Source organism: Chenopodium album, chromosome 10 (assembly GCF_948465745.1).
Source record: "Chenopodium album chromosome 10, dcCheAlbu1.1, whole genome shotgun sequence".
NCBI classification, from domain to species: Eukaryota; Viridiplantae; Streptophyta; class Magnoliopsida; order Caryophyllales; family Amaranthaceae; genus Chenopodium; species Chenopodium album.
In genome coordinates, this window is record NC_137843.1 from 18,586,139 (window position 1) to 18,610,872 (window position 24,734).

The 24,734-nt window shown below is 33.3% G+C and overlaps 1 protein-coding gene and 1 pseudogene across 1 annotated transcript; both read right to left on the minus strand.

Annotated features, from left to right (window-relative positions):
• Positions 1–8,158, minus strand: part of LOC145564985 (linoleate 13S-lipoxygenase 2-1, chloroplastic-like) — a 32,050-nt pseudogene extending 23,892 nt beyond the window's left edge.
• A 12,213-nt stretch (positions 8,159–20,371) lies between these two features.
• LOC145563750 (uncharacterized) lies at positions 20,372–23,809 on the minus strand. The gene is made up of 3 exons (XM_081624176.1): positions 23,646–23,809; positions 23,361–23,563; positions 20,372–20,912 (listed from the first exon to the last, which is right to left on the minus strand). The coding sequence occupies exons 1-3, from the start codon at positions 23,736–23,738 to the stop codon at positions 20,609–20,611; spliced, it is 600 nt and encodes a 199-aa protein (XP_081480302.1). The 5' UTR covers positions 23,739–23,809; the 3' UTR covers positions 20,372–20,608.
• Positions 23,810–24,734: the final 925 nt, after the last annotated feature.

Below are 24,734 nucleotides of genomic sequence, written 5' to 3' on the forward strand. Positions count from 1 at the left end.
TAAATCATTAATCATTAATATCTTTAATTATCTATAAGTAAATTATTACAATTGAAAATTAATTATCTATTCATTGAGATGATTACAATACAACAAGTACGCACAAGACTATATTTTCTTATATATAAATCACAAACATTAGACAAGTAATGTCAAATAAATAGTGCAAAAACAATAAATAGAGTAAATGATAAAATACTGAAGGAGTATTATTTAGAAAAAAAAAATCCCACAAGTTACGAACACTAAGACCCTATTCACTTCACCTTTTGCTGAAGATAAATTATTTTGACTAAACTGAAATTATATATTTTTGCTGAACATAAATTATTTTTTACTGAATTAAAATTAATTTTACTAAACTATAATTACTTTTGCTAATTCTCTAATATATTTATTCAATAAATTTACTGATTTTTATTGAATTGAAGTTATTATTACTAAATTGAACTTATTTTTACCGAGCTGAATTTTTTTTTTTGTTTTTTTTTGTTTGGGAATACTGAATCGAAATTATTTTTACTGAACTAAACTTATTTTTTACTTAACAGAAATTATTTTTACTGAACTAAACTTATTTTTACTTAATTGAAATTATTTTTTCCGAATATTTTTTTTTTTTATGGTGAAGTGAATAGGGCCTAAACTCTTAAATATAATATCACATTTCTTACCATCTTAGTCAATAGAGATTTATGTTCTCCATATATACAAAAATAAGTATATAGTTAAGTACAAAAAAAAAAAAAAAAAAAAAAAAAAAAAAAAAAAAAAAATCAATAAAAAATATTAATAGCTTGAAACAAATGAATAAAGGGGAATAACCTTAACATTAACAAGACAATGGAGAATTATTCTCTTTAATTATTTACTACTTCCTTTACATATTATGTGCAACAAAAACATCGACACGGATTCCTAGATAAAATTTGTATGTGAGTGGTAAATGGAGAGAGAAATATAAAAAAGCATGTGATGAGGGAAGAGATAGAGAAAAATGACAACCAATAAAAGAAAAGAAAACATTTGTTGCAAATAAAGTGTAACATCTATTTTTAATAAATGTTGCACATAATATGAAATGGAGGTAGTATTTGATTTTTGTTGTTACTAATATTATGTTTTAAAGTAACAACTAAGTACAACATCCAAACCACACACTAGTTGCTCAACAGTTGACATGTTTTAATCTTGAAAAATAAAATTGGTTTTGTGAGTATGTAATTGCCTATGCTCATTATTTAAAACGTCTCTCATTACACTCGATTTTTTACTCGATGTATAAGTTTAACTAAATTGAATACTGGAATGAAGGTAGTATTATAATGATTTTTACATTATACCTTTGCCATCATTATCCGTAAGCATTAAGTAGAAGACTTTTTCATGAAGCAACCAATCTTCAAGTGCTTGACCAATAGGTAATTCTGCTGAGACGGTAACCGTAACACTCTCAGCTAGTTTAGCAGGATGTATGGTTCCTAATCTTGATGCTACTGCCCTAACTTCAACCCCATTCTGCCCTCTGCTTTGGCGCCGAGACCTAGTTACAGCAGCAGCATCTCTATTAAGGCAATAAACCTGCTTCCCAAATAATAATGCTCCATTTGGGATAACAGAGGGTTTGGACAGTGAAAACAATGGTAGGGTTTTGTTGAAACTAGAGGTCGATGTTTTCAGCAAATTTTTTTTTTTTTCTTTTTTTTCTTGTTTTTTGTGAAACAAACCCACAAGAGGCTACTCAATTAATTAAACCAGCCGAAGAGGTTGGATTTTTTTTTTAAATTATTATTATTATAGAAGAATATATATATATATATATATATATATATATATATATATATATATATATATATATATATATATATATATATATATATATATATATATATATATATATTCTGATTATAGAAGAATTGATAAATAAATAATAAAGAAGAGGTTGGATTGTTTTTGTGATGAAATGGAAGTCTAATATGTTGGCTATAGAGCTGTCAAAAACCGACCCGAACTGGTGAATCCAAATCGTTTCGAACTGTTCCGAAAAGGAACCGAACCGCTATGAACCTGTTATTTTAAAACCATAAACCGACCCGACCCGATTTTTTAAAACCTGAAACTGAACCGATCCGAATGTTTAAGAACCGTTAATGAACCGTACCCGTTATCAAGCCAAACTGATACAACCCGAAACCGAGAACAATCCGAACCGAGTACTTCCGAACCCGATAGCAACCCGGCCCATTGTAAACCGAAACCGATTAAACCCGACTAAAACCCGATAAACCCAAATCGTTTACAACCTGTAACTTAAAGCCGAACACTATATTGTATTAAAAAAATCTAAAAGCTAACTCTAGATTTGTTATTATTATTTGATCCTGAAAATCTTTATACAGAAAAGGGACTTAATTAAAGCTATTGGAATAACTAATTATAGAATGTTGAGGATATACTATGATATATACGTTAACGTAACCCGTTCAAAACTGGCAAAACCAGTTGTCAAATCGACTAAGTTCAACTCGAGCCAATTATGACCTGAACCGATTGCAACCCGACCCGATTAGGACCCGATATGTTTTGACCCAAAACCCGCTTTAAACAGACAAACACCGTTTTTAAACCGACCGACTTTAACCCAAACCGATTATGACCCGAACCAGTTATAACCCAACCCGATTAGAATCCGACCCGAAAAGAAACTGTAATAAAAACAAACCTAACCGAACCGACCCGAAATTATTTAAAACCGATCCGAACTAACCCGATAATAATTCAAACCCGTTAAAAACCGATCCGTTGTAAACCGAAAACCGATAAACCGAACCAAAAACCGAACCGCAAGACCGATTGACACCCCTAGTTGGCTATTTATAGATGGTGATGAAGGGCTTGATGGGAATTTATCAATTCTTGGACTTTTGCACTAGTTAATACGGAATATTGTAATACACCAATTTTCAGTAAATGGAAAATGGAAAATTGACGCTATATTCACCAATTTTCATTAAATGGATACTTCCTCCGTCCCATAATATAATTTTTGTTTGTGTTTTTTCACGATATTTAAGAAATTGGAGAAAAAAGCGAATAAAGTATATTAATAAAAGTAAAAAGTACAATTATAAACAAAAGTTAGAGAAAAAAAGTATAAAAAATAAAGTACGTGGCATGTGCAAAATTCAAGGTTTAATTAGGAAATACAACGAATAAAGTTAAAAAAAAAAAAAAAAAAAAGTTAAGGTATAATGGTCTTTATATACTATTCAAAAATAGAAACAAGAACAACATTTTGATTCTCCAAACTAGGAAAACATGAACTTTATTATGAGATGGAGGAAGTAAAAAACATGTCATATTATTAATTCTTAGACTTTTGCACTAGCGCCAATTTATCAATTCTTGGACTTTTGCACTAGTTAATACGGAGTATTGTAATACACCAATTTTTACTAAATGGAAAATTAATGTCATATTCACCAATCTATCTATCTATCTATTAACTTATACTAAAAGCGAATAACAAATGACACTTGTTATTACCTTGTGAAAAAATTTTCCGTCTTTTAAAAAAAAATTTAAAATTTTTTTTTTTATGTTTTACTTTGCAAACTCAATAAGTAAACTATTTACACCTTATGAGATTTTCTTTCCAATTTGACACATATTGCATGTATACCCAAATGAAATATTTCTGCATATCTTTTATATATTTTATATTTTTGTAATATTATTGTAAAAAATATTTAACAATCGTGCATTGTACGGGATTTTAACTTAGTTTCGTTAAATGGATAAAAAAAAAAAACATGCCATATTATTAGCATTGCCAAATTTTAAACCAAAACCGTTTAACTGCCTGAAACCAACCGACCAAATGAGAACCGAACCGATTAAAAACCGATTTTTTGAATTTGAAAACCGACCCGAACCGTATTTTAGTAAACCCAAAACCGAATCGATCCAAATAGTGTTAAACTATTTATAAATCATAATGTTTACCAACCGCTTACTATATAGAGAAGATTAAAATCACGTTAAAATGAATTTTAAATGAAATCTAATTATGCACACATATTTATTGTAGAGTACATTAGTGTTTTCCCTTGACTTATTTTATGTAATTATGGACTAAACAAAAATACTTTCCATCTCTCTAAATGACATCATCAATGTGCTTCATATTTTGATCGGAATTATATTGGACCAAAGCTAGCCTAGTCAAATTCTTATGATGCATTATTTTTTTTTTGAAACCACCTGCGGATAAATTATATCAATATAGATTAATTTCCACCAAAGTTAGTATACTTCGAGGAAACGGACCTACGCAAACAAACTCATTACAATCACTAGAGTCCCACCTAGACACATTGTGTGCTAAGGTATTACTCGCACGTTTTACATGAGAAATCTAGAAAACATCAAAACATTTAGAAAGCACATTAATATCAACAATCAGAAGGGAAAAAGGAGTAAAATTGCCATCCATCTTCTTGACTCCATTCACGACCCTTAAAGCATCCGTCTCCAGAATAACAGCCCTGTAGCCCAACCTAACAGCCAGCTGAAGGCCATATCGGCATGCTGCTGCTTTAGCCACAGCAGAGTCCCACCCCGCACCCTCTTTGCGCACAGCCGCAACTAGACTTCCTGATTCATCTCGAAACACAACCCCCAACCCCGTCTCACTCCCACAGTATGCATCACAATTGATTTTCACCAACCCCAAGTTTGGCTTTACCCAAGATGACAATCAGTTTGGCTGAACTGAACTCAATCGTATATTATAGAGTTTTTGGATGGAATCCGTTAGTGGGACCCACTAAGCACACGTGTCTCTCATTGATTGGTTTAAAAAAGAAAAAAAAAACAAAAAACCTAAACCCTAACCCAGCCCCACCACCAGCAACCATGAACTGCCGCTGGCAGCCTTGAAACCCTAACCTAACCCCATCATCGGCACCCCCAGCCACCAAAAAACCCACCAGAGCCAACCTCAAAACACCCCAGCCACCGAAAAACGCACCTAATCCATCCTTGAAACAACCTAGCCATCGAAAAACACCCCAGCCGCCGCTAGCAAGGAATGGGGTTGCAGACTAGGGTGAGGATTAGGGCGGGGATCATCGAATAGGTGGAGTTTTGTGGGTCATCGAGCAGGCGGAGTTCGATGGGTCACCGTCTGGGTGCTAGAGTCTGTATAACGTGAGATAATTGTGGTGGCTAGGGTGGTTTTTGGTGAAGAGGAAAGATGGATTAGGTGGAGTCGGCAGTTTTGGTGGGGTCAAGGGGTTCCGGGGGAGGTCGAGGGGTTTTGATGGGTTTCGGCGGGAGGTCAGGGTGTTTCGACAGGAGGTCAAGGCTGTCGACGGCTTTGGCTGGTGGTTCCGGTGGTGGGGTTTGGTTGGGTAGGATTTAGGATTTTTTTTTTCAAAAATTTTTGTTTATTTTTATTTATTTATTTTTTTAACAAATTGATGAGTGACACGTGTCTATAGTGAGCCCTACTAATAGATTCCATCCAAGAATATGTTAGATGGTGGTAAAATCATTTTTTTTTTGATTTTTTTGTGGTGTTATAATAAAAGTTTGAAAAATTGTGGAGTTATAATCAATTTTTTGTAAAATTTGTGGTGTTATTTTCAAAATTTTCCTTATTTTTATTGAATTGAAATTATTTTTGTTGAAAAATTGCATTGAATTTAATTTTACTGAACTAAACTTATTTTTGCTGAACTGAAATTATTTTTTACTGATTATTATTTTTTTAAGGTTAAGTGAACAGCGCCTAAACTACTAGATTAGATCTTGTACGGATAATACTTAAATTTCTTATAACCCCCTTTTATTATATTTTAAGTTTTAATAAAATCAAATATCACATAAGGACATAAATTAGGTTAATTAGGTCCCATGTCATGCACAATAATATTCACTTTTTATCAATTATCATTAGTTTAACACTATTATTTAAAGATAAAAATTTATATCTAGTTTCAAAATAGGATGAAAGTTCTTTGATTACAAAATTACAAAAATAAATTGTAGTACACTAAAGAAAATAGAGGGAAAAATACATGCACGACTAATAAAAATAACATTGGATTAAATCACAATCAAAGTTATAGATAAAAAAAAATTATTGGATAGTATTGTATAAAAGAATAATATCTTTGTTGTTAGAGTAAATGGATTATGGAATATACTAACCAAATATGAAGAGAAATATTAGGATGATCATGTTAATTAGTGTGGTACATGTGTACTCAGCTTTGCTGATTCGTACTTTGTGTTTGTATTTGGCTTTCTCGTTGGATTGACCATACTATTACCTATTTATATGGTGAGTAAAGGGGTTGAAATAGAGAAAGTGAAAGTGTAATACCTTGGAAATTTTCTCTTTTTAAAATACTCTTTTTACTCTAAATAAAACCCTTTTTATGAAATAACCAAAATATTACCGCCACCGTGATAACGACTAAGGCTATTTTCAAAGTTACACGGTGGAAGTCACCATATACATTAAATTCCCAAATTCTAGGGTTTATAAATTAGGGTTGTTGATTAAATAAAAATCTGAAATTTATATGAATAATTTAACAACATCATACATCCAAAATCCATAGCAAAACATAATTAAAATCATGTTTTAGAAACAAAACACTAGAATTAAATTAGGAAGAGAAAAAGTTTTTTTTTCTTTTGTACTAAAATAGAAAAGGAGGGGGAAGAGGAGAAAGAACCGGTGGCCAGCCGAGGTCGCCGACTGCTGCTGCTGGCCACCGGTGGCTAGTGGTGGCGCTGGTGGTCCTCTGATGGTCACTGGTGGAAGAGAAAAGAGGAGAGAGAGAGGCGTGGAAAGAGAGAGGAAAAGTAAAGAGAGAACTTTTTGGGTTTTATGAAATCTGACAATAATAATTTTTGAGTGTAAAGTCTTGAGGTTTTAAAGTATTTATACTCTTCTTTTAAAACAATAACTCATAATTACAAGACTGTCATTACTAAATCCTACTCCCCTCTTAACTTCTTCATTTGGGGCCAACTTATTGGGCTCTTAAGTGTCTTTAATTTCCCAACAAGTTGATCCAACCATTTAAATAAAGATGACCCAATTCAAAATATTTTTACTGCCTCAATTAATGACTCATTTAATTTTATACACACTTACATATTATTTAAATAATTAATTCCTTTTTAAAATGAAATGAATCATTTTAATTAATAAATAATTTATATATATAAAAATATTATAAAAATATGGAGTATTACAGACAGGTACTTGAAGCCTGAAGAGCATGAAGGGAATGAGTGTGGAGAGTTATTTATGATGCTTCCCTAGTTTATGGACTAACATTATTATGTTTTATTTTAAATTGGTTTTTGAAGGGTCGTGTATGTCTGTATTGGTTCCAACTTGTGGATGTTTTAATTTACTTATATTTTGAGGTTATGAACTCAAGTTATATATTTTGAAAGTTAAATTTTCAATTAGACTTTCACTGCGTGACTTTGAAAGTAGCCTTGGCCGTTATCACGATGACGATATATTTTGGTTATTTCCTAAAATGAGTTTTATTTAAAGTAAAAAAGAGTATTTTAAAAGAAGGAAATTTTCAGCGTATTACAACCAATTCAAAGAATAAAAAACCCGAAAAGATCCAAATTTCTAGCTATTTTGGTGAGCATAGAAGCTACAGCAGCTGACTAGTAAATGGAGTTGCAGGTAGCATTAAATTTCCTTCTCTTTCTTCTAATGTCAACCATATTCGCACCGCCACCTGAAGCACCATAAAATATACATGTTTCCTCCCTTTCGTTTTTTTTTTATTTTTTATATTGAAAATGAGAAATACAACCCGAATTTTTTTTAACACATATTCATTCAGGTCTTCATAATTAATGAGACGCTACATCAGCTTGATTTTCTCACCAATGGCTTAATTACCATCCCTCCTTGCTATTCAGCATACGCGCCGCCATCATTTCCCTTTTTCGAACAGATTATGTAGGAGATTTTTATTCCTATCTTCTCATACAAAGTTCTCCAGCCACCATCCTTCTCATCTCTTTTCCTTTTACTTCCCTGTTCACCGCCATTGTTATTATTTCCCGCTCCTGAATCGTCATTATTATCTCTATCTTGATTATCCATTGTTATTTGGATGGAGCACACAAGAGGGGGGTTAATTGTGTAGGAACTAGTGTTCCTAAATTTTGCGGAAATTAAAACATTTAGTGCTATGGAACATATAAAAGTGCAAAAGAGATTTTTACGTGGAAACTTCTTGTGCCCAACAAGAAGGAAAACCACGACCACTTGGGATTTTCTAAATCGACTTCACTATATAGGCAATACTATTACAACCTATTGGAACTCGATAAGAATTTAAGTTCCTTTGAACCTAAACCTACCCCAAATGCTACAACCTATTACAACCTATTGCAGCTTCAACCCCGAAGCTTGAAAACTCAAGACTCATTTCTAAGTCTCTACAAAAGATAACTCAACCTTTTTATGAACTTGGAACTTTTGGAAACTTGGAACTAGTGGTATTAACTTAATTACGTGAAATCAAAATATATTTTATAAAAACATTTTCCGCTTAAGTTAGACCCATATGGAATGACAAATAAAGTCAGACCTGTTTGGAAAGACTCTCTAAAGTCAGACAAATTGAAAGTGAAAACAAAGCCTCTTATTTATAACGTACCCAAGCATACCCACTTCCTCCAAATTCTCTACAACTAACAGTTGGTGTTCCTATACTTTAGGAACAACCAATATCATCAGTATAGTGGAGAACGTGGAAAGGAAGTGATGAACATGTATATGGGTAAGCATTTGAAAACTGTTTTCTTGGAGAGAAATTATAGGGAGTGGTTAAATCAATCCTTGGAGAAAAAGAAAACGTTTTGTAAAATAAGGTATCCAAGATATTTATTTTCCAAAACATTTTTTAATCAATTTAATCACAAAAATAATTTCCAGTAAAATAATTTTCAACTTAAACGTAATAAGAAGACTTGATCCAATTACAAACTTTTACAAGTTCCTTTGGATAATCAGTACTAAAATATCTCAACTGATTTTCATTTAAAATAGTCAGTCAAAACAACATGATTAATAAAAGATAATTTTATGAAAAGATAAGTTTTTGTAAAATAATATCCTAGGTTTATTTTCCAAAAACGAAATAAAATCTTTTCTTTCAAAATAGATTTACTTTTATCACATTAATAAAACTTTGTTTTATAAAGCTTTTCTTTAGGAAAACTATCTAAATAAGAATTCAATATAATTGAACGCTTATTTAGAGAAGATCAATTTTGTACTTTCTTTAAGTTCCTTTTAATACTGTGAGTTCCAATACCTTTCAAGTTTCTACATACGTACATGAATCCTAGAAAATAAACTCATATCTTTAGTCTTCATGCTCCATGCTACTCTGCATATTGATTTGTTCCGTTTATGGAACTTCTAATTATTCTCATAGGATCTTGTATATAGACTCCTAAAGGAACACTAGACTTGAACTTCTCTATTTTCTTCCTTCATTTAGTCCGCAGTGCATTTCATGTAGAGATCAAGGACTTCCCTTTGTTCCAACTATGGGACTTGTTCCTTTCTCAAGAACGTACCTAAAAACCTGTACACTTAACACATTTTCATCAAATCTACGAGAAGTGTATAAATGAAGTTCTTAAACTAACATAATTAAATTATAATAATAAATATAGTAATAATAAAACTTTAAATACTTGTTCCATATTTATTAGGAACTTCTCTTTAGAAGTACCCTCATGGGAACTTCACTGATTGTTGCTCTAACCATCTTCGATCATGATATACAAGGATCAATCTCAATGACTTGTTTAATATGCACATCAACACACAAGTTAGTTAATAAGCATCATTTTTTTATGATCATCAAAACCATATTATCTCAACATCCATGTCGATCTCCACCCTCCGAAGGATCATCTCCATCTTGATCATCATCGTTGTCATCATCTTCTTCTCCATCCTCCTCTTGCTTCATATGGGATGAGCTTGAACTTCCATCATCATTATCCGTATCATTATCTGCGTCCTCGGATGAGTCTTAGATGGAAACTTCAGGGTTTTCTGGAATACAATCCTTCTCAGACTCGCTATCTCCTTTAACTCTCTCTGGAGTCTTGCACTTCAGTAAGATTGAGCTTGGAAATTCTATTTCTCTCTACCCTCTTCAGTCCCATGACTTTGTTTGAGTAAAGACGCAAGTATGTGGGATCAATTCTGATTTTTCCATAATTATCACAAGCCGCAAACATCGTTGCTTGGAATTCTTTGCTTCTCTTTTGAGAACATAGTTTGCAACACTTCTCCTTGTATTCTATTTTCCCACACACTTTGCGGGGCACAAAGACTCCTTCATATCTGAAATCATCCCACTCAAAAATCCCCTATTCAAACTCAAAATAAAAACCTGGAACTAAAGGTCTATTTAAACTAAGCCAGACTTTAGCTCTAATGATCGCTCCTATTGGGGAAGTTAACGAGTCCATATCAAAGCAGAGGACCTCTCCCTATTCTTCCCAAAGCTCTACTTGCAATAGAGATTGCACAATAGTGAAGAGGCAGCCCCTCCACTTGAACCCAAATATACGCTCCATCGAAATTCATTGTCCTCAGATCATGTCCAAGCAAATTAAACATCTCTTAAAATAATAAGAGCTCCTTTATAGTTCCCATACCCATACGACCATACCGAAGCAAAGCATTACAGTCTTCCTCATTCGAAAATTTCAAAAGAAACAGACCATGCACTTTATCCACCATTATAAGCCCATTAAACCTCTAGGATGAGTAGATCCACCTCTGAATCTCTTCTACTATGAATGCACTTCCCCTCCAATCTTTAAATTGCCTAACACCAAAATAGTGTTATCATTTAGCGCCTTTGATTCTTCTTCTTTTGTTAGTCTAAATATTAGACCCATCTAATATATATATATATATATATATATATATATATATATATATATATATATATATATATATATATATATATATATATAAAGGGGAGTTTTTTCCCGAGTTTTTAGAGAGCCACGTAGGATTTAATTTTTTCAATGTGCCATATAAGATAATAAATTTTAGTGGTAGCCAATTAAATACGAGATTATTAATTTCTTTTAGAATTAAACAATTTAAATGCCACACAAGCAAAAGTTTTTAAAGAGCCACGTAGAATTAATTTTTTCAGTGCGCCATATACGATAATAAATTTTAGTGGTAGACAATTAAATACGAGATTATTAATTTCTTTTAGAATTAAATAATTTAAATGAACGTAAGCAAAATTGGCGAATGAGATTTTCCAGTTTAAATTAATTAAATATAAAATATTATCTTTTGATATCAGGAATTTTATCTAAATATATAACAAATTTTAGCACATAAATATATATATATATATATATATATATATATATATATATATATATATATATATATATATATATATATATATATATATATATATATATATATATATATATATATATATATATATTATTTAAAAAATTCAAACAAACCGTGCATCGCACGGGCTTCATCTAGTTTTCCTTATATTCAAGAAAATAGAAGGACTTATATTCATTCTTTTGTGAGACTTCATTGAAGCTATAGGAAAAAAAATTTAAGCTATTTAATACATCAGTTATTTTTAGAGAGAGTTGGTCTAGAATTCTAGAGAAAGACTTTATTTTGACGTTACTAACCTGTTTCATTGGTTAAGGAATGACACGTGTCACATTAGGTTAGGAGTTTTTTTATTTTAATTGTAATAAATTTTTTGTAAAAAAAAAACTATGTTTATTTCTTTAAAACATAATTTATAAAAAAAAAACTCCCTCCTCTCCAACCCCCATTCCCCGTTCAGTACCCCATTATCCTAAACCCTATCACCAGCCACCCCACCCTACCCAAACCCATTAGCTTGAAATCCTTCTTCGGCCACCGCACCCTACCCTGACCCACATCCCGTTATCCACATCATCTCCCCTTCCTATTCCCTATCCTTGTTGTGACAGGTCACTGATAGGTCACTATTGTTATTATTATTATTATTATTTCTCAAAAACAGACGAAGTCATACAACCTACAAAAAAATTAGTGGAAAGCCGAGATACAATCTGGGCCCCCACTCCTCTAGGTATAGCAAATCCTACCCTAGTAAATATGTATGTAGCAACACGCGCCCCAATGTCTTACGTCGTCGAGAATTTCTGAACCCGCTTAAGCTATGCAATAGCCTCCTTCTCTAATTCCCCAAGAAAAAAAAAGGAGAAGGGAATGAAACCATATCCAATCGCCTGACAACTAGATTCGTACTTGACTCGCGTTCGATGTGCCGCATCAGCCACAACCCGTCCAGGAACAAAGTCAGATAGCCCAAACTATGTCAAAGGAGAAGACCCTGTCAAGTCAACACAGACATCGTGACCACGATCCCAGGAATAAAGTAACACATCTGCAGGTCTGAGGGCCCCATCATTCCCTCCAGACAACCCAATGTCAACCTCTTTCTCGCTGAAATCCCAGAACGATAGCAAACATCAACAAGGGTATCCCGAACAACATTATGTCGATGCTTAATACCCACCATACCAACACACAACACTGCGTGATCACCGAAAATATCCCCAGAAAAAACCCTTGAACAAGCTGAACACGACGTCGATACAGAGAACAATGGAACACCCAACCGGTAACACAACACACATCGGTAAGTCTTTGCGTCCATCGTCTGACCCAACCCTGAAATAGGGACCGCCCGAAGCCAAGCAAAGGTGTGATCTCCCTGCCGCGATTTCCACAAGGCTGATTGTTAGGGAGATAAAGAAAAGGTGGAATCTGCAGAATCGGTAACCTCGGTGAAATATATATCTGTCAATTTGTTCATGAGTTTCGGGGCAACGACCTCACTATGATTACTCAAAATGTCAAACTCCGCCGTTCGATTAAACAGACTCAAAGCATCCTCAAAAGCTCGACCAAGACCAACAATACCAGCACGGCGTAGAAGCTTAGTCTGCAACCCAGTACACTATAATCGAGATGCGAGAAAAGCATAATGACGAACATCTCCTGCGGAATAAACACCAAGGCCTCCAAACGCAAATGGTTATTATTATTATTATTATTATTATTATTATTATTATTATTATTATTATTATTATTATTATTATTATTATTATTATTATTATTATCGTTCTCGTTATTATCATTATCGTTATTATCGCTGTTGTTGTTGTTGTTGTTGTTGTTGTATGATTATTGTTATTATTATTATCGTTATTATCGTTATTATTATTATTATTATTATTATTGTGGGAAAAAAATTAAAATGGAAAGCGGTTTGGCGCCAAAACCGTTTTCCATTTACTACAAATAGGAAGCGTTTTGAACCGCTTGTCAGTTAAATGGGCAATGGGAATCCCTCCAAGCCCAAGCGGTTTAAAACGCTTCCCGTTGAGGGGTTTGAACCGTTTACCATTTACTTTTTTATACTAGTGTCCCCGTTCCCGTTCCTTTTTTCGGTAATCCCACCGAATCAGAACCCAACCAACCTTATCGAAAACCCACAACACTCCTAAACCAAAACCACCCACCCCTTAATTTAGCTCAACGGAAAGGGAATGAGAACTGGGGTTTATGGGTTACTCTAGTGGGGAAGGCGAGGGTTGGTGGTGGCAGGTTGGCGTCACGACTAAGGATGGTACGTGGGTACAAAAATGTGGGTCGAGCGCTAGACCCGCCTCAATTAGAGTGGTTATGGGTCCAAATTTGACGAATAAGTAGACGAATATAGGTATAAAAGCCATACTATACCCACCGTGGGTAGTGGGTAGGTACGTGGTGGATTTGATGTCATACTCGCCCTATTACCCACCTACCCACTTATTTACCTGCCAACTTATAACAACTTTTATTGTTTTATTATCACAAATTAACTACTACCTTGTTAATATGCTATTAAATTATATATTTACAACAACTTAGAGTTGACAAAATGGCATGTTCTATAGGAATTTTTTTTTTAAATATGTTGTTAAGTTAGCGGATAAAAGCAGATAGTGGATATCCACATGGGTCATGGATAGGGTGTGGAACTGTGGATCTAGATTTCTACCCACTTAGGCAATTGTGGGTATTGAAATTTTACCAACCACGAATAGAGGTGTAGACATCCATTTGTGTCTCCCCAAAACCAAACCCGATGATGAATACTTTTCACGTCGAATCATAATTGAATGAAGTGAAAGTGTGGAAAGTCTAGTGTTGCGGTTAGTTTTTCTTCTTTCTCTCTGTTTTCGAAAACCTATTTTATGAAAATAGCCAAACCAGTTTAGTTTGGTCCGTGGCAAGGGTCCAATAATAGTGTAGTTGGATTGGGCTCGAAAAGAGTTTCCAATGATATATTATAAGCCCAATTCCAATGAATAATGAGGAAGTTATGGCCAAAATACTAAATTGGGCCCGGTTTGACCTTTATATGCGGCCCAATGATCTAGAGGAGGGCCCATTATGATTTATGATTCTAAATGCAATTAGGATTGATTATAGTCTTTTAGAATCTTCTAGAAGGTTCTCAGCATTGATAATTGAGTTCTTTGAGTTTTATTTAGAATAAAAGAAGTGTTTTAAGTGAAATTACAGTTTTACCCCTCGTACGCTTAATTTTATCAAAATATGAAAACGTGTGAAAAAACACGACACTGTCGCGACAGATGCTTGTGTGGCGACAGTGTCGTGTTTTATTCTTCTTGAAACTCTGATTCTTTTTTACCATATTACGGCTGATTTTCGTTATAAATAGCCTCCTTTAACCTCCGTTTCTAATTATCAATTCTCATCTACAACCAACTCTCATCAAGAATTTCTTGATACTCTCTCTCTCTTTCTAAATCAACTTTTCACAAACAAAATTCCGCATTCACAAGATCTAGACACACCTAGCCAAGTTCGAAGTTGCCTTCGCCCTAGACGTGAAAGGTTATAATTTCTGAGGGTTTGGTCCCAAATCTCTATTTCAATTATTTAATTTAATTGTTTGATTTTATATTTTTCTTGAAGTTACTAACGTGTGCATTTTATTATTAGAAAGAGATACGAGACATCCAAGTAAGTACTTTAATTGTTTAATTGATATTTTGATACAGAAATCATGTTAAGATTGTTATTTTGGTTCCTAGTATCATGTTAGGATGCTTTCCTTAGTATGATATTTAGGGTAATTTGCTTATATCAATTATGATTTCTAGGATGCTTCCTATTTTCTTTCCTAATATCTTGTTAGTATCATGCCTAGGATCTTGCTAATATTATTATGCTTTGAGATTGAGAATATTATTATTATGATTGATGTTGATTGTTATTATGTTGCTCGATGTTTGTTATTATTGTTATTGGTTGATCACGTCTTTTATGTATGTTTAAAGGGAATTTATACTTGTAATCACGCTTAATAAGATAATTAATAATCTTGTTTAGGACTAATATGATTATAATTCAAGTGATCGCCAATAATAGTTTTGTTTGTGCATTAAATTCAACCAACATAGATAAACAGGTTTAGGGTAAACCTATTGATTGCATGTTAGTTAGAAAGCGCACATGAATACGAGAAGAATGAAGTAGAGGCCTATTTTTAGGGCAGGTTCAATCTCTTTTAGGTTGGATTTGTACCTTCATCCCCGAACTTCTAGTCTTGGTTCCAGACCTACTGGAGTTGACGATCTCATGGATCATTAAGGGGTGTAACCTTCACCCTGTGAACGGTTTACAAGTTCCTAAAACTTGTTGGCGACTCTTTTGCTCTAGCTTCCTTCCCTTTGGACGCCACCATACTTAAGTGTATGATCACAGTGGGGTTCAAGTTTAGGGTAATGCTTGAAATATACCCTATAGTTTTTGGCGACTCCACTGGGGAGGATTTCTATTTTAATTCCTAAAATTTATTTTGGCAATGATTTAGAATGAGTGGATGAGACTCGAAAAGTTCTAAGCATTTCATGTGCGTAATTTTGATTAACATTATTATCATATGCATAAAAAAGGTTCTCATTGGAAAGACCATCCGTAATGAGTCAAAAACATAGGATTTTTTACACGTAGGAAATTTGAGGAATATCTTTCACAACTAGAACCGAAATAATGCTGCGAAAAACTGGAAAATTTTACGAACACAGAAAGCTGCTGAGGCATATAGGAACTGGCGTCTAGAAAACAGAGCCTGTCGCCGAACATATGGCTCTGTCGCGCGAGCGACAAGAGGTTATGAAAAAGATTTAGCGGGTGCGGGTATGGAGGGGGTATCGCACTCGCACCACCCAATTGCCATCCCTCATGACTGGTGAATGGGACGGGAGTTGATTTTAGTTTTTTTTTTTTTTTTTTTTTTTTTTGGTTGTTCAATCAGTTTTTTTTTTTAAAAAAAAAATTAAATCTTTTATTAATAAGAAAATTGTTTATAAACACACCATACCAATTGCAATGCAACACGTGTCACACTTAACTTATAAACAAGTTACCAACTAGCTATGTCTTATTTATGGAGATTAGTGTCTTTGTTTTATTGGAGAATAATCAAATGGTTGTTTTATTTTTGAAATACCGGGCAAAAGTCGTTTTATCCGTGACAATTTTTCAAATTCTATAATTGTTGAATCGAGTTTTCAGTTTTGGATAGATTTTTTAGTCCCTACCTAGGCCAATTTTATTTTCTTGGATTTTGAATTCAGGCCGATTTGGACTCAAAATAGCGAAGTTTTAACATACACCATGGTGCATGTTAGATTATGTGCACCACTAATAAGAAGATGCCACGTGTTTTACAATTTGTCAGCACTATTCCAACATTATTCTATATATCTCGGTATCTCCTCAGTATTTCCTCTCTCCAATTGGTCTAAACTATACCCTTGTGCATCTACTTTAGCTGTAATACCAGCCCACAAGCCCAATTTCAAACACACCCCATTAAAAAAAGCCCCAAACCAAAATGAGCCCATCCAAAAAACTGGACATATCTTTAAAATGCAGCCCACCGAACTATCATTTATACAAAACCGTCACTTCCTTTTTTACAAAAACACCACTCAAAAACTTAAATTTCTTTTTTTTATTTTATTATTTTTTTTGAATAGAAATTTCTAAAATTTATTACTTGATTTTCTCTCTCTAACAATCAAACACAATTCACCCTTTCTCCTAAAAAACAACCATGTATATTTGAGATGAGAAGAAAAATCAAACGGATTCTCCCCAAAAAAAGGTAATTTTATGTAAATATCACTTAATTTTGTTTGAATTTATATGAATATCACTTAATTTTATTTGAACATTGTTCGATACTCTTGTTCAAAATTTTTATTAGGATTGTTAAAAAATTTAGTGAAATCAAACGGATACCTTATGTTCATAAAATGTTTTTAAAATGTTCAAAATATTAATATTTGTTGTTCATATGATAAATATTCTTAATGTTCATAAAATGTTCTCATTTTGTCTGTTTATGCTTATGTTTATTTATTGAATGCTAATGTCCACTTTCTGAAATGCATATATTCATATTTTTTTATGCATATGCTCACTTTCTTAAATGCTTATGTTTATATTTTAAATGCTTATGTAAGCTTTCTGAAACGCATATGTTCAGTTTCTGAAATTCATATGTTCATATTTTTTTATGTATATGTTCACCTTATGGAATGCTTATGTTCATACGTACTTAAAAAATGAACCAATGCATATGTTCATATTTTGAATGCGTATGTTCATTTTTTAAAATGCATATATTCATATTTTCAATGCATATGTTCATATTTTTAATACTTATAACGCGCATGTTTCATAATCATTTTATTTTTTTTATTTCTTCAAGTTTCTTATGTTCATAATAAAGGCCGTAAATTTAATTCATATGAATTACATGTTCACAAACCTAATCATAATTGATCAAAATTTATTACAAAATAACACATAATAAATTGAAATTCATACATAGATCAAATTGATAGAAATCAAACAAAATACAATTACAATTGAATATAACCTTAAAAAAAACCTAATTACAAATCAACAAAACAAAACACTACCTTGCATTGATGATCTCTTTGGGAATAACAAATAATTCCATAGTAACCAACAAAATCAATCAATTAAAAAAGTAAAACAAAGGAGAAAACTAAAGAAAACATAGGAGAGAGAAAATTAAGAACGAAAGAGGAAAAAAAGAGGAGAAAATTTTTTTGATGAAAATAATGATCAGAATTTTGATAAAAAAAATTGATTAAAATTATTATAGGAAAGAAAAGTGAAGAGAGAGAATTTGAATAAAGATACAAAAAATGTAAGAAAGGAAAGAAGAACACAAGAAGAACATTAGCTGAAATGAAGAAAAACTAGTTGGGATGCATTTCATGCTATAATAGGTGTGTTTTAAGGTTGTTGCAACAATTATAGTTGCACAAGCATGCAGCCAAGAATATGCCGAGATATGTGCACCATGGTGAACCTAGAAATAGGTGCATCACGTCTATACTTTTGAATATTTAGTAAAAAAAATTGAACATTTTACAAAAAATGAACATTTAGTAAAAAAATATGAACACGTCTCAAAAATTAAACATAAACATGAAATTTTTATGTTCATATTTTATAAAGAAATGTTCATTTTGTATATAATAAATGTTGTTTATATTACAAAATTATTGAATTATTTATGAATCAGACAAAATTTTTTCAAAATTTGTCTGACTCGTAATAATTCAAAATTTACAATTGTTCAAATTTTTTTATTAAATGTTCAAAATTTGTTATTGTTCATAACTTTTTTACTAAATGTTTAAAAGTATAGACGCGGTGCATTGCGATTGTTTAGATTTTTTTTACTAAATGTTCAAAATTTACGATGTTTAGATTTTTTTACTAAATGTTCAAATTTCGCGTTTTTTTAGATTTTTTTACTAAATGTTCAAATTTCGCGTTTTTTTAGATTTTTTTACTAAATGTTCAAAAGTATAGGCGTGATGCATTGCGATTGTTCAGATTTTTTTACTACATGTTCAAAATTTGCAATTGTTCATATTTTTTTACCAAATGTTTAAAAGTATAGGCGGGTGCACCGTGGTGCATCTTAAAATTTGCGCTAGCTTACTTTAAAATCTTAGAAGTAAGTATTAGGGGTGAGCAAACCGGGTACCCGGTCAAATTAATAGGAACCGAACCCGAAATTGGTTGGTACTGGATCCTAAAATTTGGAATTGGAACCACTTTCAACCGGGTCCTAAACTTTAAGGATTGCAATTGGAACCGCCGGGTAGCGGGTCTGGTTCCGGGTACCCACTTATGTACATAATTATTAAATTTTAATACAACTTTAATACTTATTTTGATCCATTTTCATTTTTAGCGTTTAATACTTATATTTATATATACGTGATTGCTTGAAGCTATTTTATTTAGGTTAGATATTAATAATATGTTTTTTTATTTTACTAACTAGATACATTTAACATATTTTTTTTGAGAAAAATAGTTTAATATATATTGGGTAACCGGGTACCAAACTGATTTCGGGTCCAAAAAATTGGGAATTAGAATTGGAACCGGTTGCAACCAGTTCCTAAATTTATTACCCGGCGGTAAGTATGCATTAAACTAATACACCAAAGTACCAAGCAGATCCATTTGTTCTCAACGTTCCGGAGAAAACTTTGGAATAAAGGCGGAAATACGCGAAACAAGATGTTCCACGGAGGTCCAGTATTTCAGATATAAAGGAATCAAATACTTTCTCAACCCCCTTTTAAGGAGTATTCCCCTAATACAAGGTGAGTAGCACGTTAGCACCTAAAGATGCTTCAATGCAGCGTAATCCGTATTACTCTGTGCTTAACTCTACTTTAATGTCATTTGATGCCCCAAAGCTAAAAGATTAAGGACATGTCGTACTTAACAAGTACTCGTATTAAAGACTACTCTTTAATCAGTATCCTGTGAAGAACAATAACAATAAACTATGACAAGTCTTACTGAACTAAGTCAGCTAAGTTGCTCAGTTGCAGCTAAACCTAGCATGCTTGGCGGATAAGAGCTCACCATACAGACTCAATTAACTAGTCTAAACTTGCCAGCATATATACGGAGTAGTTGCTAAGGGGAGTAAATTGTGGAAGAGAGAGGTAATTGCAATCGTGTCACATAATCTATAAGAGAACTCACCTGCATACCTCTAATATGACCCAGACACAGCAACTATGGCTTTCATTGCAGCTGCATGAAACCACGTACAGATTGTGGAGAAGGTAAACGGCGAAGAAAGCCCCAGAAGGCTGGTGAAGAAATTGATATACAGCTGAAGTACAAAAACAAACAACAAAACCTATTTTACTATAGATAGAATATCGATAGTTGAGCACTAATGCATCATTTGGACCAAATCAATCATGACATATATTACTATATTACACATCACTAAGGTAAGCTCTATCCAACTTCCCGAACCTCAATTGATACCGTGTCGATTTCAGAAGCTAGGTCAAAGAAGCATTAAGGCTTCCTGACATCACCAGTTTGATGATGAGGCTGCTGTGTCATATCTGAAGCTGCCATACCAATACCTTCATTTTGGTGCCTCTGCCAGCCACCAGTGTCAGCCTTGGAGTGGATCCAGTAATAGATGACAGACCCAATCATTGACAACAATGTCAGTGCGGCTGCAGCAGCAAAAACTCCCTTGCGGAGGGTAGCGCATGATAAATGTGCTCCACCAAAGACTCCTCGGTACTTTGTGTGATATGCATTTCTGACTGAACCAGCTAACAAGCATGTTTCAGCGCCCAGGAAGGTCACCCTGCAAGTAATTAGACGATACTTGAGCAGCTGATAAAAGAGTTATCTACAAATTGATAAAATACTCTACTATACGTTATAAACAAAAGCAGGTACTGAATTAGTGAATTGTACTGGCATTTGGATGAAATTCTGAATACGGTCTGATCTAAAGATAAGATCATTTCAATTGGACACACAAATGCACAGATGGTAGTGGCTTAAACAAGACAGGAAACAGTAAAGAAGTGCTGCTAGAGTTTATAGCAATACTCTGACCAACATTTGTACTACCTCCGTTTCATATTATTTGCAACGATTAGACATTTTTCCTCTCTACTTTATGTCAAATTGTTGCAAATAACATGTAACGGAGGTAATATATTATACAGGAGCTAGACCGCTTTTTCTTACGCTACCACCAAATAATTATTGGAGATCATGATCTTCTTCATCAGAGTGCTACAGCTAATCCATAAGAGAATTATCCCTGAACAGTATAATATGATGTTCCAAAGAGTTTTAGTCCTTGGAGGTGTATTACGCATATAAGAAATTCTGAGACCTCAGTCAATCCTACATCTTGTCCATTATCTGAACATAGGAGCTCAAAGTTTTTTGAAAAGTCATGCAATCTATGCTTCATCATTTAATTGCATGCTTGCAGCCCAGAAAGCTTCCTAAGAAAACCAAAATCAAAAGTAACCAATCTTTCTAGAATGGTTTTCTTAGCACTTCACTCACTCAACTACAAAAACCAAGCATATTAGTATTGGCGAACATATAGGCTTCAATTTAAACAACAGGATGATTGTAGGGTGCTCCCTTAAGATGAAATGTGCATTGATTTTCATATCTAGTAATCCCCAAGTGATTTCATGAGTCCTCTAGCAAGCATCCTCTTTAATTTTGTGAGGGTATGGCTACATAAATAGATCAAAAGGCTCTTAACTGATATAGGCATTAGGTACAAGCCAGGAAGTCCAAGCAAAATAGGGCCGAAAAATATACTTCCCCTATTTTTTATTTTTTTTTTCCAATTGCAAAATTGCCTCCTGACACGCACTTTAGACATTTAGTGAAGTTTAACAGACAACTTTAAACACCTAATACCCTTACTTTACCCTCTTACAAGTGGTCAAATTATTTTTAAAAGTTGTTTGTTTACCTTCTCTAATTGCTTCCTCAAAGTGCATTCTATGAAACAATGTTACAAATTAAATATTAAACAAAAAAAAAAAGGATGGAATATATGATGGTAACATTAGTAAGGTATTGAAGGAAAAATAGTTCAAACAACCTTTAGAATGCACATTGTTGGAGTGTTGGTAGGTTTGCATTGTGGTTATCCTCATCTAATGGCCAAGGTTGATGTCATGTAGATATTGGGAAATAAAACTGGACTTGACAATGACAACAATACACCTTATTCAACCCAGATAAGAAGATGAGGGTAGTGGGAAATGTAAGGATATCAAAATCAACATACGTAATTAACACTATTAAAAGTTTCTTAGTCAAGTTAACAGTGAATGACCAAGAAACTTGCATGTTTAACTACAAGCTCTCACCCCTGACTCCCTGAGTCCTTACCCAAGTAGTTTGCACAACTCACAACAGCTATATATGTTCATTACAGAAACCTGAAGTTACAATGCATAACTCCAGCACCAATTTCCTTTAATGACTTGCTATGTATTTAACTTCATAATAACTCCAATCACATTTCCAATCCAAAAGCAACTCCAATTCTCCAAATAAGTGATCCATGATTACACATTATATAGAGGTGAAGTGAATTCAGACCAAGCAGATACTCAGAAAACAGAATGGGTGAATGCATTCGATGCCTCAGGGTAAATTTTACACTTGATGAATTTAAATTCATCACCTAAAATTAAAACCAAATTGAACCACCCCTTGCGTCCTTACCTAGTCATCCCCTGAAAGGAAGAAAAACTCAAGAACAAGGCTTGAAGCTTGACAATCCAGTACAATCTATCTTATATTCTCAGTAGTCAGTACATAAATCTACAAATTAACACCACGAAACCAGCTGATAACATTCAACCCAGAATACATACTAGCAGTTGATAGCAAATTCAGCAGCACACATTTCTCATTTATCTTGACAATCTACGTCTTTTTCCTAAGGCAAATAGGGGTACTCTAAAACACAAAAACCATGCTTTACCTTCACATTATCACCCCCAACACAACACCACGAAATGGGTTGTATTTCGTATTCCACCCATCAATCATAGTTGAAAGCACTCCAGTAAAATAAATTTCTTACCTTTCCAGTAAACAACAGAAATCAATAATCCCAATTTACAACACAACACAACACAACACAGTTATATCAAATTCAAATTCCTAAAACCCTAACAAACTAAATCAAAAGGGTATTACCAGAAATAATCAAAAATCACTAAAATTAGAAAGAAATTGAAAAGAATAGCAAACTAACCATGAAAAAATGAAGAAGAAGATGGCACAAGTAGTGGACCCACCAACAAGACCTTTCCCAAAACAGAGACACTTGGTAACACCATTAACAATCAAATGACTAATCAACAGCAAAAAAATCGCAGCAACTCCGTACAACGTCGAAGCATCAGTACCGTACTTACAGTACGTATGCTCATCGTACTGGTCAGGTACAACCTCGGCCTGAAACCGAGAAAATTTAAACAAAATCAAAATCAAACAAAGGAAGTACGGAAGAGAGAGGAAAGTAGAGGTGGGGTGTTACAGTACTACGGCGGCGTTCGGCGCCGACAGCGAAGACGAAAGCAAGGAGGTGGAGTGCGATGACGATGACTAAAATGATGACTGAAACTGCCATTGTTAGTGTTTTCTCTCTCTTGTGTAAGTGAGTGAGCTGGAGTTTACTCTCTTTTGTAATTATTACTCAACTTTGCTTTTATGATTATGAAACGGGAAAGAAGGAAGAGTGTGCGGTGTTCTACTAGTGGGGCCTCCACTCTCCACCGTCTACGGAGGGCGCGGGTCGGGCTTTGGCAAAAAAAAGTCATATACTCATATGTCAGGTTGAAGCTATGGGTCGGGTCTAATTCTGGGTTAAAATATATTGTTCAAATTCATTATTTTGGGTCAAAATTGGGCTGAATTTAAAATCCAAGAAAATAAAATTGGCTGGGTTGGGATCAGACCAAAAAGTCTGTCCAAAATTGAACACTCTATTCAATTAATTCCTAATGCCTACAACCCCCTCTACTCCTCTAGGCAATGCTGCCTACTCCGTCTCCCAAAATTATCAGACTAGCCCTAAACCCCACTAACCGCATTAGTTGGAACAGTTATCACAATAACTTTCAACTAACCACGATTAATTTTCCTACCCCACATATATTTACAAAAAAATGAAATATAGAAATAAAAAATTCATCACTTTCTAGTTTTTACATTATTCTTCACTGTTATTTTCTCTCTCATCAAACCTTTTCAAATTGCACAATTCTGGAAAAAAATCTGCAAATTTATTACAATTTCAACAACAAGTTGATATACGAGAAGAAATTGCACTAGCAAAAGAAAAATCTCCAAAAAAATCAAAATTGTAAGTTAATTTGTGCATTTTTTTATGATTAAACCCTTTTTTTTTTTTGAATGAAAAAAAATAATCACGATTTTCGCTCATCATAACTAATTAAGTTCAAAATATTGTTCAAAATCTAGTAAACAAAGTAGTAATTACAATACATTTTCAAAAACAAGTAAAGAAAGTAGTAATTTGTTTAATTTCTTTTGTATACCATAGAAGGAAGTTCCAGAAAGCAACAAAGAAGATCTGCAAGATTTATAAGTACTACTTACTTAA